This window comes from Symphalangus syndactylus, chromosome 20 (genome assembly GCF_028878055.3).
Source record: "Symphalangus syndactylus isolate Jambi chromosome 20, NHGRI_mSymSyn1-v2.1_pri, whole genome shotgun sequence".
Lineage (NCBI taxonomy): Eukaryota > Metazoa > Chordata > Mammalia > Primates > Hylobatidae > Symphalangus > Symphalangus syndactylus.
Window position 1 is genome coordinate 63,283,764 of NC_072442.2, and position 14,135 is coordinate 63,297,898.

Below are 14,135 nucleotides of genomic sequence, written 5' to 3' on the forward strand. Positions count from 1 at the left end.
GGCTTGAGAAGGCTCACTTTCCCTGCAGGCCTCTGTCTGGTGCCAGATGTAGGCTCTGTGAAAAGAAGCACAGCTACAACCGGGAGCCTTAAAATAGTCAAAGTTTCGGCCGGGCGCGGTGGCTCACGCTTGTAATCCCAGCACTTTGGGAGGCCGAGGCGGGCGGATCACGAGGTCAGGAGATCGAGACCACGGTGAAACCCTGTCTCTACTAAAAATACAAAAAATTAGCCGGGCGTGGTGGCGGGCGCCTGTAGTCCCAGCTACTCAGAGAGGCTGAGGCAGGAGAATGGCGTGAACCCAGGAGGCGGAGCTTGCAGTGAGCCGAGATCGCGCCACTGCACTCCAGCCTGGGCGACAGAGCGAGACTCCGTCTCAAAAAAAAAAAAAAAAAAAAAAAAAAAATAGTCAAAGTTTCTATAACAGAAATTATTAGTGGTGTAGGGGAGCAAAAACAAGCAAAGGACTAGCTGCTTTGAGCTCAGGGTTTCATTGTGGTTAATAGACAATTGAAATGAAAGAAACATGTTTACTTCTTTTTTCTTTTTTTGACAGGATGTTGCTCAGACTGGAGTGCAGTGGTGCGATCTGGGCTCACTGAGGCCTCAAACTCCTAGGCTCCAGGCTGGGGTGCAGTGGTGTGATCTCAGCTCACCGCAACCTCGTCCCCGGGCTTAAGCAATTTTCCTGCTTCAGCCTCCTGAGTAGCTGGGACTATAGGTGCACACCACCACACCTGGCTAATTTTTTTTTTTTTTTTTTTGAGACAGAGCCTTCCTCTGTCACCAGGCTGGAGTGCAGTGGCATGATCTTGGCTCACTGTAACCTCTGCCTCCTGAGTTCAAGCCATTCTCCTGGCTCAGCCTCCCGAGTAGCTGGGATTACAGGCACCCACCACCACACCCAACTAATTTTTGTATTTTTAGTAGAGACGGGGTTTCACCATGTTGGTCGGGATGGTCTCGATCTCCTGACCTCGTGATCCGCCTGCCTTGGCCTCCCAAAGTGCTGGGATTACAGGCGTGAGCCACCGCTCCTGGCATTTTTTTTCTGTAGAGATGGGGTTTTGCCATGTTGCCCAGGCTGGCCTTGAACTCCTGGGCTCAAAGCGATCCTCTCTCCTCGGCCTCCCAAAGTTCTTGGATGACAGCATGAGCCCCCATGCCCAGTGGAAATCCATGTGGAACATGTTTGTTTTCCCTCCACTGGGTTGTAGCCCAGCTTTCACTCCATTATTTGTGTTATTTCACCACCTCCCACTTCAGCACCTCAGTCTCTTTCATCCTAAGAAAATTCCCCTCACCCTGTGGAATTAAAAACATTTAAACCAGCCAGGCATGGTGGCTCACGCCTGTAAACCCAGCACTTTGGGAGGCCGAGGCAGGTGGATCACCTGAGGTCAGGAGTTCAAGACCAGCCTGACCAACATGGTGAAACCCCGTCTCTACTAAAAATACAAAAATTATCTGGGCGTGGTGGTGGGTGCCTGTAATCCCAGCTACTTGGGAGGCTGAAGCAGGAGAATCGCTTGACCCCAGGAGGCGGAGGTTGCAGTGAGCCGAGATCGCGCCACTGCACTCCAGTCTGGGTGACAGAGCAAGACTCCGTCTCAAAAAAAAAAAAAAAAAAAAGTAAATCTAGGCTGGGTGCCATGGCTCATGGCTGTAATCCTAGCACTTTGGGAGGCCAAGACAGGATTGCTTGAGCCCAGGGTTCGAAACAAGCCTGGGCAACATAGAGAGACCTTGTCTCTACAAATACTTTAAAAATTAGCCGGGAGTGGTGGCGCATGCCCGTGGTCCCAACTACTTGGAAGGCTGAGGCGGGAGGATCACTTGAGCCCAGGAGGTCGAGGCTGTAGTGAGCTGTGGTTGTGCCACTGCACTCCAACCTGGGTGACAGAGCGAGACCCTGTCTCAAAAGTAAATCTACACTCTACTTTTTTCATTTTATTTTATTTTATTTATTTATTTTAGACAGAGTCTTAGGTCTTGCTCTGTTGCCCAGGCTGGAGTGCAGTGGCACGATCTCTGTTCACTGCAACCTCTGCCTCCCGGGTTCATGCCATTCTCCTGCCTCAGCCTCCCGATTAGCTGGGACTACAGGCGCCCACCACCACGCCTGGCTAATTTTTTTTGTATTTTTAGTAGAGACGGGGTTTCACTGTGTCAGCCAGGATGGTCTCGATCTCCTGACCTTGTGATCCACTCGCCTCGGCCTCCCAAAGTGCTGGGATTACAGGCATGAGCCACTGCACCTGGCCAATCTCACTCTACTTTAAACTGTAGACCCAAACCAAGTAATCCATACAAATATCTAGGACAAGAAAAGCTCCCTGGGAGAGTTTCACCACTTATCAGTAGATTGGTCAGAGCAGATTTGGAGGTCGAGGAAGAAGCCTCTCGGGAAGGGGAAATGTCTCATTCCCCCACAGTGTTTCAGTAGCAAGGACAGCTTCACAGCTCTGACACACTTTTTCTTTTAGACAGAGTCTCGCTGTGTCGCCCAGGCTGGAGTGCAGTGGTGCAATCTTGGCTCACTGCAACCTCCGCCTCCCGGGTTCAAGCAATTCTCGTGCCTCAGCCTCCCGGGTAGCTGGGATTATAGGTGCCCTCCACCATGCCTGGCTAATTTTTGTATTTTTAGTAGAGACGGGTTTTCACCATGTTGGCCAGGCTGGTCTTGAACTCCTGACCTAATGATCTACCCGCCTAGGCCTCCCCAAGTGCTGGGATTACAGGCGTGAGCCGACAGCTCTGACACATTTTGAAGGAGGAAGGGCGTAGGAGCTAACACTGACAGTGCTTACCATGTGCCAGGCATGGGGCCAGGTGCCCATCGATGCCTCAGTACAGCCTCATGAAGTTGGCACCATTATGTCCCTATTACTGTTGGGGACATTTCAGCACAGAAAGCTTAAGTGACTTCCCAAAGTCACACAGCTAGCGGGTGGCTCAGAGTCCATGCCTTTGGCCACTGCAGTTTACTGATAAGAGGGAGCCATTCTTTTGGTCCACAAATATTTGAGCCAGACGCGGTGGCTCACACCTGTAATCCCAGCACTTTGGGAGGCTGAGGCGGGTGGATCACTTGAGGTCAGGAGTTTGAGAACAGCCTGGCAACATGGTGAAACCCTGTCTCCACTAAAAAAATACAAAAATTAGCCGGGCATGGTGGCTCATGCCTGTAATCCCAGCTACTTGGGAGGCTGAGGCATGAGAATTGCTTGAACCCAAGAGGCAGAGGTTGTAGTAAGCTGGGAGCATGCCACCGCACTCCAGCCTGGGCGATAGAGTGAGACTCAAAGTCTAAAAACAAACAAACAAACAAAACACAAATATTTGAACATCTACCATAAGTTAGGTAGTAAGGAAGCTACATAAACCAATACAGCCTTTGCTTTTGAGAGGGGGAAATGTAATGGGGGTAAGTTACTAGGGGAAAACAAGATAAGCACATAAGTAAAAAGTAAAGCAGGACAAGATTCAGCTTCCTAAGAAGGGGAACATAAATTTTTCTTTTTTCTTTTTTTGAGACGGCATCTTGCTCTGTCGCCCAGGCAGGAGTGCAGAGGCACTACCTTGGCTCATGGCAACCTCTGCCTTCCGGGTTCAAGAGATTCTCCTGCCTCAGCCTCTCGAGTAGCTGAGGTTACAGGCGCACGCCACCATGCCCGGCTAATTTTTGTATTTTTTTTTGTAGAGACAGAGTTCACCATGTTGGCCAGACTGGTCTCGAACTCCTGAACTCAGGTGATCCACCCACCTCAGCCTCCCAAAGTGCTGGGATTACAAGTGTGAGCTACCACGCCTGGCCGGTAAATTTTTTCTATGGGAGTTCAGAGGAGGGGAGAGAAGCCCTCAGCCTCCACCTGGTGAGGAAGATGAAGAGGCTTCACTCAGGAGGTAGAAGCTGAGCTGGATCTTAAGGAAGGGCAGTTTATTGGCCAGGAGATGCTTGGGGAAGGACAGAAGTCACCTTATGCTCAGAAAAAGATGTGACATCTTGGGGAGGCCCATTTGACCCAACGGTTCTCGTCACGGACTAAAGTGAATTGAAGGCGAGAGGTCAGGTGGAACACAGCATGAACCAAGACCCAGGTCTCCTGGTGCCCAGTCTCAGGCTCCTTTCACTACTCCTCACTGCCTCATCACCCAGAACATTCCCCTGTTTAGGCTGTGGGCTCCTGATCTTAGTCACAACTGCCCTGAGGCTCAAGGACTTCAGCTCTGAGGTGAAAGGTCAGGTTGCTTTCAAATTCCTTCTCAGGCCCCTGCATCCAACTGGAGGTAGACTTCCAGCTCTGGCCACCTGCCAAGAAGCTAAGGGTGACCTCAGGCAAGCCACAGCCTCAGTTTCTTCATTTGTACTGCTCTTCTGGCATCTGTCATGCCCACCCTGATGGAATCATGTTACACGATTATGCTGCCTTCTCTCTCGTACCAGGCTGAATCCTATTAGAGGAAAATCTGGGTCTGACTAAAAGGGTTAATAAGGTTCAATCCCTAAAGGCAAGGAGTCCAGGGTCAAGGCATGACATGACAAGCACAAAATCTATAATTTCATGATCACATGGTAAGTGTGGTGATAAGGTAAGCTTAAAACGCAAAGGGGGCTGGGCGCAGTGGCTCACACCTGTAATCCCAGCACTTTGGGAGGCCAAGGTGGGAGTATTGCTTGATCTCAGGAGTTTAAGACCAGCCTGGACCACATAGTGAGACTCTGTCTCTACCAAAAAACAAAAAATTAAAAAAATTCGCCAGGTGTAGTGGCATGTACCTGTAGCCCCAGCTACTGAAGGAGCTGAGGTGGGAGGACTGCTTGAGCCTTGGGGATCAAGGCTGCAGTGAGCTGTGATCACACCACTGCACTACAGCCTGGGCAACAGAGCAAGACCCCGTAGAAAGAAAGGACAGGTGGCCAGGCACAGTGGCTCACACCTATAATCCCAGCACTTTGGGAGGCTGCAGGCAGGCGGATCACCTGAGGTCAGGAGTTCGAGACCAGCCTGACCAATATGGAGAAACCTCATTTCTACTAAAAATTCAAAATTAGCCAGGTGTGGTGGCGCACACCTGTAATCCCAGCTACTTGGGAGGCTGAGGCTAGAGAATCGCTTGAACTCGGGAGGCAGAGGTTGTGGTGAGCCAAGATGGTGCCATTGCACTCCAGCCTGGGCAACAAGAGCAAGACTCCATCTCAAAAAAAGTAATAATAATAATAAAGAAAAATAAAGAAAGGAAGGAAAGGAAAGAAAAGAAAAGAAGGAACGGAGGAAAGAAGGAAGGAAGGGAGGGAGGGAGGGAGGGAGGAAGGGAGGGAGATACTTAACCCAGTCTGAGAGAGTCAAGGCCTCCTGAGGCTACAGCAGCTAAGCTGAGACTCACCGGTGAGTAGGAGCCAGCCAGTAGAGGGGGGCTGTGAGGTGTGGAGGATCTTCCAGGAAGAGGAAAGGCACAAAGGTAGGACACAGTGTGGGTACAGCAGAGAACCATAAGCAATTTGTTGGGAGGCCAAGAGTGCTAGAAAGGAGGTAGGAGAGGAAGGACAGGGCCAGGCCTTGTAGGATTTTACTTATGTATATTATATGCCTTTATGTCATCCAAATACATAACAAAATGCATTCTATACAGTGGGCCTTCCATAAATACTTTCAAAAATGAATACAATGATTGGCTGGGCACGGTGGCTCACACCTGTAATGCTAACAGTTTGGGAGGCCGAGGCGGGTGAATCACCTGAGGTCAGGAGTTTGAGACCAGCCTGGCCAACATGGTGAAACCCCATCTCTACTAAAAATACAAAAATTAGCTAGGCAAGGTGGCGGGTGCCTGTAATCCTAGCTACGTGGGAGGCTGGGACAGCAGAATCACCTGAACCCGGGAGGCAGAGGTTGCAGTGAGCCAAGATTGCATGACTGCACTTCAGCCTGGGCGACAGATCGAGACTCCATCTCAAAAAAAAAGAATACAATGAGATGATGGATTAAATGTTCTCTAAAGTTCTTTCCAGCCCTTGAAAGCCAGTGCTGCCACTCAAGGCCCCTCTGAGATTTGAGTTCCAAATATTCCCAAGTCTTTAATGGGACAGTATCAAACCTCATCCGTGGCCTTATCTCACGAAATGTTTGCTCCGTAGAGGTATCTGTTCGGGCAGGAGGTAAGACAATGTTAAATTCACCCTAAAGGTTTAAGTTGTACCAGCTGGCTGGGTTTTCTCTGCCCCCTAGGTGAGTTGTTAAAACCAGGCCAGGCCCAGACACAGTCATGCTGGCAGGGTAAGAACTATGGCCTTTTGCCAGGCGCAGTGGCTCACACCTATAATCCCAGCACTTTGGAAGTCCAAGGGGGGTGGATCACCTGAGGTCGGGAGTCCAAGACCAGCCTGGCCAACATGGAGAAACCCTGTTTCTACTAAAAAAAAAAAAAAAAAAAAAAAAAAAAAAAAAAAAAAATTAGCCAGGCGTGGTGACGCATGCCTGTAATCCCAGCTACTCTGGAGGCTGAGGTAGGAGAATCACTTGAACCCAGGATGCAGAGGCTGCAGTGAGCCGAGATAGCACCACTGCACTCCAGCTTAGGAAACAAAAGTGAAACTCCGTCCCAAATTAAAAAAAAAAAAAAAAAGGACTATGGCCTTTTAACCCACAGGGAAGGGTTCAAGATCCAGGAGGAGCCAGATTGAAGCCAGAAGGAATAAGATAACGATTCAGACGGATTGGGCTGACCTCCTCCTCTGAGCTCTGAGGCCAGGTGTTCCTGAGATAGAGGAGAGGGCAGAGAGCTGCTGCCGGAGCAGAAGGCAAAGGAAGACAGCACATTTCTCTGTGGTGAGCTTTCTCTACGCAGACACGGGAAGTGAAACGGGGGTTCAACAGGAAGTCAGTAGGAAGAGTTTATCCCCTGCACAACAGTTCATGAATGAAAGGCCTTCAAGTGCTTACTGTAAGGCTAGCCCCACGCCCCAGAAGGCTGTGGGAATTACGAGCGCCCTCTCCCTATCCATCCCCAACATGGGAATGCTAAATGCTGCGGTGAGGTCTTCAGAATAGGAGCCCTAACCATTGTCTAGGATTCCAGGTACTTTCTGGGTAAGGAAATTAGGGACAGTGAAAAATTAGAAGTTGGACGGCTGGGCATGGTGGCTCATGCCTGTAATGCGAGCACTTTGAGAGGCAGAGGCAGGAGGATTGCTTGAGCCTAGAAGTTTGAGACCAGTCTGGGAAACAGAGTGAGACCGTATCCGTAAAAATAGGCCGCGCGAAGTGGCTCATACCTGTAATCCCAGCACTTTGGGAGGCCGACGTAGGCAAATCACGAGGTCAGGAGATTGAGACCATCCTGGCTAACACGGTGAAACCCCGTCTCTACTAAAAAATACAAAAAAAAATAGCCAGGTGTGGTGGTGGGCGCCTGTAGTCCCAGCTACTTGGGAGGCTGAGGTAGGAGAATGGTGTGAACCCGGGAGGCAGAGCTTGCAGTGAGCCGAGATTGCACCACTGCACTCCAGCCTCGGCGACAGAGCTAGACTCCATCTCAAAAAAATAAAATAAAATAAAAGCAAAAATTAGCCAGGTGTGCACACCACGTCCAGCTAATTTTTTTTTTCAACCATTTAAAAGTGTAAAAACAGCCGGCCAGGCACGGTGGCTCACGCCTGTAATCTCCAACACTTTGGGAGGCTGGGGCAGGTGGATCACCTGAGGTCAAGAGTTCAAGACCAGCCCGGCTAACATGGTGAGACCATGTGTACTAAAAATACAAAAATTAGCAGGGCATGGTGGTGGGAGCCTGCAATCTCAGCTACTCGGGAGGCTGAGGCAGGAGAATCGCTTGAACCCAGGAGGTGGAGGTTGCGGTGAGCCGAGATCGCGCCATTGCACTCCAGCCTGGGCAACAAGAGCAAAACTCCTTCTCAAAAAAAAAAAAAAAAAAAGTGTAAAAACAGCTGAGCGTGGCGGTAGTAGGTGTGGTGCGCCTGTAGTCCCAGCTACTTGGGAGGCTGAGGTAGGAAGACTGCTTGAGCCCAGGAGTTCGAAGCCAGCCTGAGCAACATAGTGAGACCTAGTCTCTACCAAAAAAAAAAAGAAAAATTAGCTGGACATGGTGATGCTCGCCTGTGGTCCCAGCTACTTGTGGGGGGTGGGGAGAGGCTGAGGTGGGAGGATCGCTTGAGCCTAGGAGGTTGAGGCTGTAGTGAGCCGCGATCGCCACCGCTGCGCTGTAGCCTGGGTGACAGAGCAAGACCCTGTCTCAAAATTAATTAATTAATTAATTTAAATAACAAACAACAAAACCCGAGCCGTGTGGGCTCTGGGCTGGGGCGCCTCCCCGGCGGAGGGGGCTCCCTCTCAGGCGGACCGCCAGCCGCTGGGTCCGGGGACTGCTGGATCCAGAGGCGCGGGGACCCCTGCGCACCTGGCGGCTCGCGAGACGCCCGCGGGACGCCCACCGGACGCAGGCGGGAGAGCAGCACGTAGATGCCCCTCAGGGCAGAGCCCGCCCCAGCCACTCCCCTCTCCAACTTGACCTGCCTCGGCAAGTCCTGAGTGTCGCAAAAGCGCTAGGGTTGCGAGTGGCACCAGAAAGGTCCCCTTGTCTCGGGATCCATTTCAGGGTGAGCGTGTTGGTGCCGAGGTGTTTTTTTGTTTTGTTTTGTTTTTTGTTTTTGAGACCGAGTCTCATTCTGTCGCCAAGGCTGGAATGCAGTGGCGTGATCTCTGCTCACTGCAACCTCCGCATTCCGGGTTCGAGTGAATTTTCTGCCTCAGCCTCCTGAGTAGCTGGGATTACAGGCACCCGCCACCACAACCAGCTAATTTTTGTATTTTTAGTAGAGACGGGGTTTCACCATGTTGGCCAGGATGGTCTCAATCTCCTGACCTCAGGCGATCTGCCTGCCTCAGCTTCCCAAAGTGCTGGGATTACAGGCGTGAGCCACCACACCCGGCCATTGCTGAGCTGTTTTGACAACTCAGACACCGGGTCCTCTGTGGGTAGGAAAATCAGCTCCCTCTTTGCTTCTCTGGGGCAGCTGCACCTCGGGCCAGCTTCCTGCCTGTCTCCCTGCTGGCACTGCTGGGTCACCATCCCCACACGCACAGCCGGTGCCCCGTGGTAAGTCCTGCCTGCCCCCTTCCCCGCTCGGCCCCCGGCCACCGCTCCCTCCAGTTGCCCTGGTCTTAGCAGTCTGAACGACTTGTCTTCTGACTCCGGTTCTGTCCCACCAGCCTATTACCTGCCAGCCTGTCTGTTTCCTTCCAACTAGATCTCCAGTTTCCAGAAAAGCCAAAGCATCTTTGGACCTACGTAGGGAAGGACCTGCCTGTGACCTTTGCTCTGTCCTGGAGGGTCCAGCTTTGGGCTGAATGGCAGCACCCACGCTGGGCCGTCTGGTGCTGACCCACCTGCTGGTGGCCCTTTTTGGCATGGGCTCTTGGGCTGCTGTCAATGGGATCTGGGTGGAGCTGCCTGTGGTGGTAAAAGACCTTCCAGAGGGTGAGTGGGAGGGAGGTACAGGGAAGCGTGGGGCGGGTGTGCCCAGAAAGGTGGCCTGTGGCAGCTCTTTGTCCCTTAGCCACTGTGCTCCTGACATGGCATCATTCCTTCCCTGCAGGTTGGAGCCTCCCCTCATACCTCTCTGTGGTTGTGGCGCTGGGAAACCTGGGTCTGCTGGTGGTGACCCTGTGGAGGCGGCTGGCCCCGGGCAAGGGCGAGCAGGTCCCCATCCAGGTGGTACAGGTGCTGAGTGTAGTGGGCACAGCCCTGCTGGCCCCACTGTGGCACCACGTGGCCCCAGTGGCAGGGCAGCTCCACTCCGTGGCCTTCCTAACTCTGGCCTTGGTGTTGGCAATGGCCTGTTGTACCTCTAATGTCACTTTCCTGCCCTTCCTGAGCCACCTGCCACCTCCTTTCTTACGGTCTTTCTTCCTGGGTCAGGGTCTCAGTGCCCTGCTCCCCTGTGTGCTGGCCCTAGTGCAAGGTGTGGGCCGCCTCGAGTGCCCACCAGCCCCCACCAATGGCACCTCTGGGCCTCCCCTCGACTTCCCTGAGCATTTTCCTGCCAGCACCTTTTTCTGGGCACTGACTGCCCTTCTGGTCACTTCAGCTGCCGCCTTCCAGGGTCTCCTGTTGCTGTTGCCATCACTCCCCTTTGTAACCACAGGGGGCTCAGGGCCGGAACTTCAGTTGGGATCCCCAGGAGCAGAGGAGGAAGAGAAGGAGGAAGAAGAGGCTTTGCCATTGCAGGAGCCACCGAGCCAGGCAGCAGGCACCATCCCTGGCCCAGACCCTGAGGCCCATCGGCTGTTCTCAGCCCATGGTGCCTTCCTGCTGGGCCTGCTGGCCATCACCAGTGCCCTGACCAATGGCGTGCTGCCTTCTGTGCAGAGCTTTTCCTGTTTGCCCTATGGGCGCCTGGCCTACCACCTGGCTGTGGTGCTGGGCAGTGCCGCCAACCCCCTTGCCTGCTTCCTGGCCATGGGCGTGCTGTGCAGGTGCAAAAGGGGCCCCAGGCTTGGTGGGTGGAACTTAAGGTTGGGGTCCAGGTCCCAGAACAGCCAGCCCTGAGTCTCTGCTCATCCCCAACAGGTCCCTGGCAGGCCTGGTTGGTCTTTCTCTGCTGGGCATGCTCTTTGGGGCCTACCTGATGGCACTGGCAATCCTGAGCCCCTGCCCACCCCTGGTGGGCACCACTGCAGGGGTGGTCCTTGTGGTGAGCAAGTGGGGACATGAAGTGGGGAGGAGGGTGTCCCCTGGAGCAAGCGCATGTCATGCTCAGCCTGCTGCTGTGTCCTCCCTTGCAGGTGCTGTCGTGGGTGCTGTGTCTGTGTGTGTTCTCATATGTGAAGGTGGCTGCAAGCTCCCTGCTGCATGGTGGGGGTCGGCCGGCATTGCTGGCAGCTGGTGTGGCCATCCAAGTGGGCTCCCTGCTTGGTGCCGGTGCCATGTTCCCTCCCACCAGCATCTACCACGTCTTTCAAAGCAGAAAGGACTGTGTAGACCCCTGTGGCCCCTGAGCCTCGGCAGGTGGGGACCCAACTCCACCCCACCTGTCTTCATCGTGAGGCTGCCACAGTGCCTGACTACTTGTGGCCCAGGCAGGCTTCCCCCAACACAGGAACGCTCATGGACACCTGCACACTCCACAGAAGACATTGGCATGTCAGGCCAGGGTGGGCACCAAAGACCAGGCCCGGAGCCAGGGGACAAGTTGGGGCTGTGGGCTTGGCTCCAGGGCCTGAGACCTTTGTGGGATTTGTGCAATAAAGTGTCTTTATTAAAAAAATATATATAATGAAAACCTTATAAGAAATATATAATGAAATCAGGGAACTGGATTAAATAATTTTTCATACATATATTATCTAATGTGCAATTAGATTTAAATACAGATTGTAGTGCCTTTCTTATCATATCCACAGCTTATCTCTTCTTCTGTGGGTTTTCTTGTCAAAAACCTTTCTCACTCAAGTGAGTCTCTGTCATTTGCTATGGGATTGGCCTTTAAAGACAATGGAGTCTCACTCTGTTGCTCAGGCTGGAGTGCAGTGGCGCAGTATCGGCTCACTGCAACCTCTGCCTCCCGGGTTCAAGCGATTCTCCTGCCTCAGCCTCCTGAGTAGCTGGGATTACAGGTGAGTGACACAACGCCCCGCTAATTTTTGTATTTTTAGTAGAGATGGGGTTTCACCATGTTGGCCAGGCTGGTCTTGAACTCCTGACTTCAGGTTATCCACCCGCCTCAGCCTCCCAAAATGCTGGGATTACAGGCGTGAGCCACCGCGCCCTTCCTTTTTTTTTTTTTTAGACGGAGTCTCACTCTGTCACCCAGAGTGCAGTAGTGTGATCTTGGCTCACTGCAAGCTCCGCCTCCCGGGTTCAAGTGATTCTCCTGCCTCAGCCTCCTGAGTAGCTGGTATTACAGGCGTGTGCCACCACGACTGGCTAATTTTGTAATTTTAGTAGAGACGGGGGTTTCACCACGTTGGTCAGGCTGGTCTCCAACTCCTGACCTCGTGATCCACCCGCCTTGGCCTCCCAAAGTGCTGGGATTACAGGCGTGAGCCACCACGCCCGGTGGAAACATGGATTACTTCAATTTTCTTCCTTCTGCTTTTCTGTATTTGTTAAATTTCAAATAAAGCAAACCCTGATCCAAAACCTCCTCTAATAAGGGGGGGATTGTTTCCCCTAGGGTCGATCTACCCCCTAGCAAAGTCCCTAAGGCAGAAGAAGCTGCTCAATGAAGGCTTCTGCTTCTCTTCCTTTTCTTTGGAACTCAAGAGCACCCACGAAGGGGAAGAAATGCTAATTCTGAAAGGAGTCAGGTCCTCCCTTCTGAAAAACGAAGATGACAACTAGTCCTGGGGGAAGAGGAAATCCCCGCAGGGCTCCCGCCCACCTCCGGACCTTCCTCCAGCCCCAGCTCCAGCCACGCGGAATACAGAAGCCCAAGCCCGGCGCCGTGTCACGCCCAGCCAGCCTTCTGCGCGTGCGCCCTCCCGCCTCGGCCCCCCACACCCGCCAACCCGCCCGGGAGACTCACGGGCACGCACGGCCGCAGGGGTCCCCTCGGCCACTCTCGTTCTCAAGGCTCCGTGAACGCGCAAGCAAAGACGTCCTTCGAGGGAACCTTTTCTCCTCCTGGCGGACAAGAGTGGAACAACAGGGCTTGAGGAGTTTTGCCGGGTTGGGGGGTGACATCTTTTGAAACTTGACCTCGTTTTTTATTTTGTTTGTTTGTTTGCTTGCTTGAGACGGAGTCTCGCTCTGTTGCCCAGGCTGGAGTGCAATGGTGCAGTCTCGGCTCACTGCAACCTCCGCCTCCTGGGTTCAAGCGATTCTCCTGCCTCAACCTCCCAACTAGCCAGGATTACAGGTGCCCACCACCATGCCCGTCTAATTTTTGTATTTTTAGTAGAGACGGACTTTCACCATGTTGGCCAGGCTGGTCTCCAACTCCTGACCTCATGAACCGCCCGCCTCGGTCTCCTAAAGTGCTGGGATTACAGGCGTGAGCCACTGTGCCTGAGACCTCACCTCATTTTGCAAGCGCCTCTCTTTCTCAAGGCCTCATATCCGGTTCAGAGTAAAGAAAAAGGGAAGGCACCAACTTTGAGCTCCTAAAATGTGCTAGACCTTTTACATGTATTATCAGTAAATCTTCCCAACAGCTTCATTATTCGTCCTGTTTTGCAGAAAAGGAAATTGAGACTCAGAGAAGGTGACTTACCCAGAGTAACACAGCTAATTAGTGAGACGGCTGGAGCCCAGGTCTGTGTGCGCCAAAGATTCTGACTGCAGCCCTCACCTGTTGGGGATGGGGCTCTGGACTTGGAGAAAGGAGAGCCGCTTCTCTGCAGCTGAAGCAGCTCTGCAAGAAGCCCAGAACAGGCAGGGCGCTGTAGCTCATGCATGTAATCCCTAGCACTTTGGGAGGCTGAGGTGGGAGGATCACTTGAGCCCATAAGGTTGAGATCAACCTTGGCAGCATAGCAAGATCACTGTCTCTACAAAAACAAAACAAAACACGGCCAGAGTCAGGCATGGTGACGTGCACCTGTAGTTCCAGCTACTGGGGAGAGTGAGGCAGAAGAATCCCTTGAGCCTAGGAGTTTGAGGCCTCAGTGAACTATAGACCCATCTCTGCACTCCAGCCTGGGTGACAGAGCAAGACCCTGTCTTTAAGAAACAAAAAACAAAACAAAACAAAACAAAAACAAAAAAACAGAACAGCTTCCCTGGTCATTTGTAAAGAACCTTTAAGGGATTGTACCACAGGGCAAGACTTTCCCAGGTATCTCAAAACATATTCCTTCTCCAGAGATTAAGGTGGGGAGGGCAGGTGGGGGAAGGAATAGGAGGAGTTGCGGTGGAAATTCTCATTGGTGAGGCTGTTGGGGACACAGCAGAGTTTGTTTTTTATTTTTGTTTTTCTTTGAGACCGAGTCTGGCTCTGTCACCCAGGATGGAGTGCAGTAGCACAATCTCGGCTCACTGCAACTTCCGCCTCCCGGGTTCAAGCAATTATCCTGCCTCACTCAGCCTCTCGAGTAGTTGGGATTACAGTCATCTGCCATTATGCCCGACTAATTTTTTTTTTTTTTTTGTATTTTTAGTAGAGATGGGGTTTCA

General features: G+C 52.4%; 1 protein-coding gene across 6 annotated transcripts; it reads left to right on the top strand.

Annotated features, from left to right (window-relative positions):
* The first annotated feature begins 6,370 nt into the window (after window positions 1-6,370).
* SLC52A1 (solute carrier family 52 member 1) lies at window positions 6,371-11,524 on the top strand. Of its 6 annotated transcripts, none has more exons than XM_063629596.1 (6): window positions 6,371-6,829; window positions 9,034-9,116; window positions 9,268-9,497; window positions 9,616-10,495; window positions 10,590-10,713; window positions 10,805-11,524. In XM_063629596.1, the coding sequence occupies exons 3-6, from the start codon at window positions 9,368-9,370 to the stop codon at window positions 11,015-11,017; spliced, it is 1,347 nt and encodes a 448-aa protein (XP_063485666.1). In that variant the 5' UTR covers window positions 6,371-6,829; window positions 9,034-9,116; window positions 9,268-9,367; the 3' UTR covers window positions 11,018-11,524. The 6 variants fall into 6 exon arrangements, with proteins under 6 accessions (XP_063485666.1, XP_063485669.1, XP_063485668.1 ...); XM_063629598.1 differs by having other exon boundaries at window positions 6,669-7,090; XM_063629597.1 differs by having other exon boundaries at window positions 6,669-7,079.
* Window positions 11,525-14,135: the final 2,611 nt, after the last annotated feature.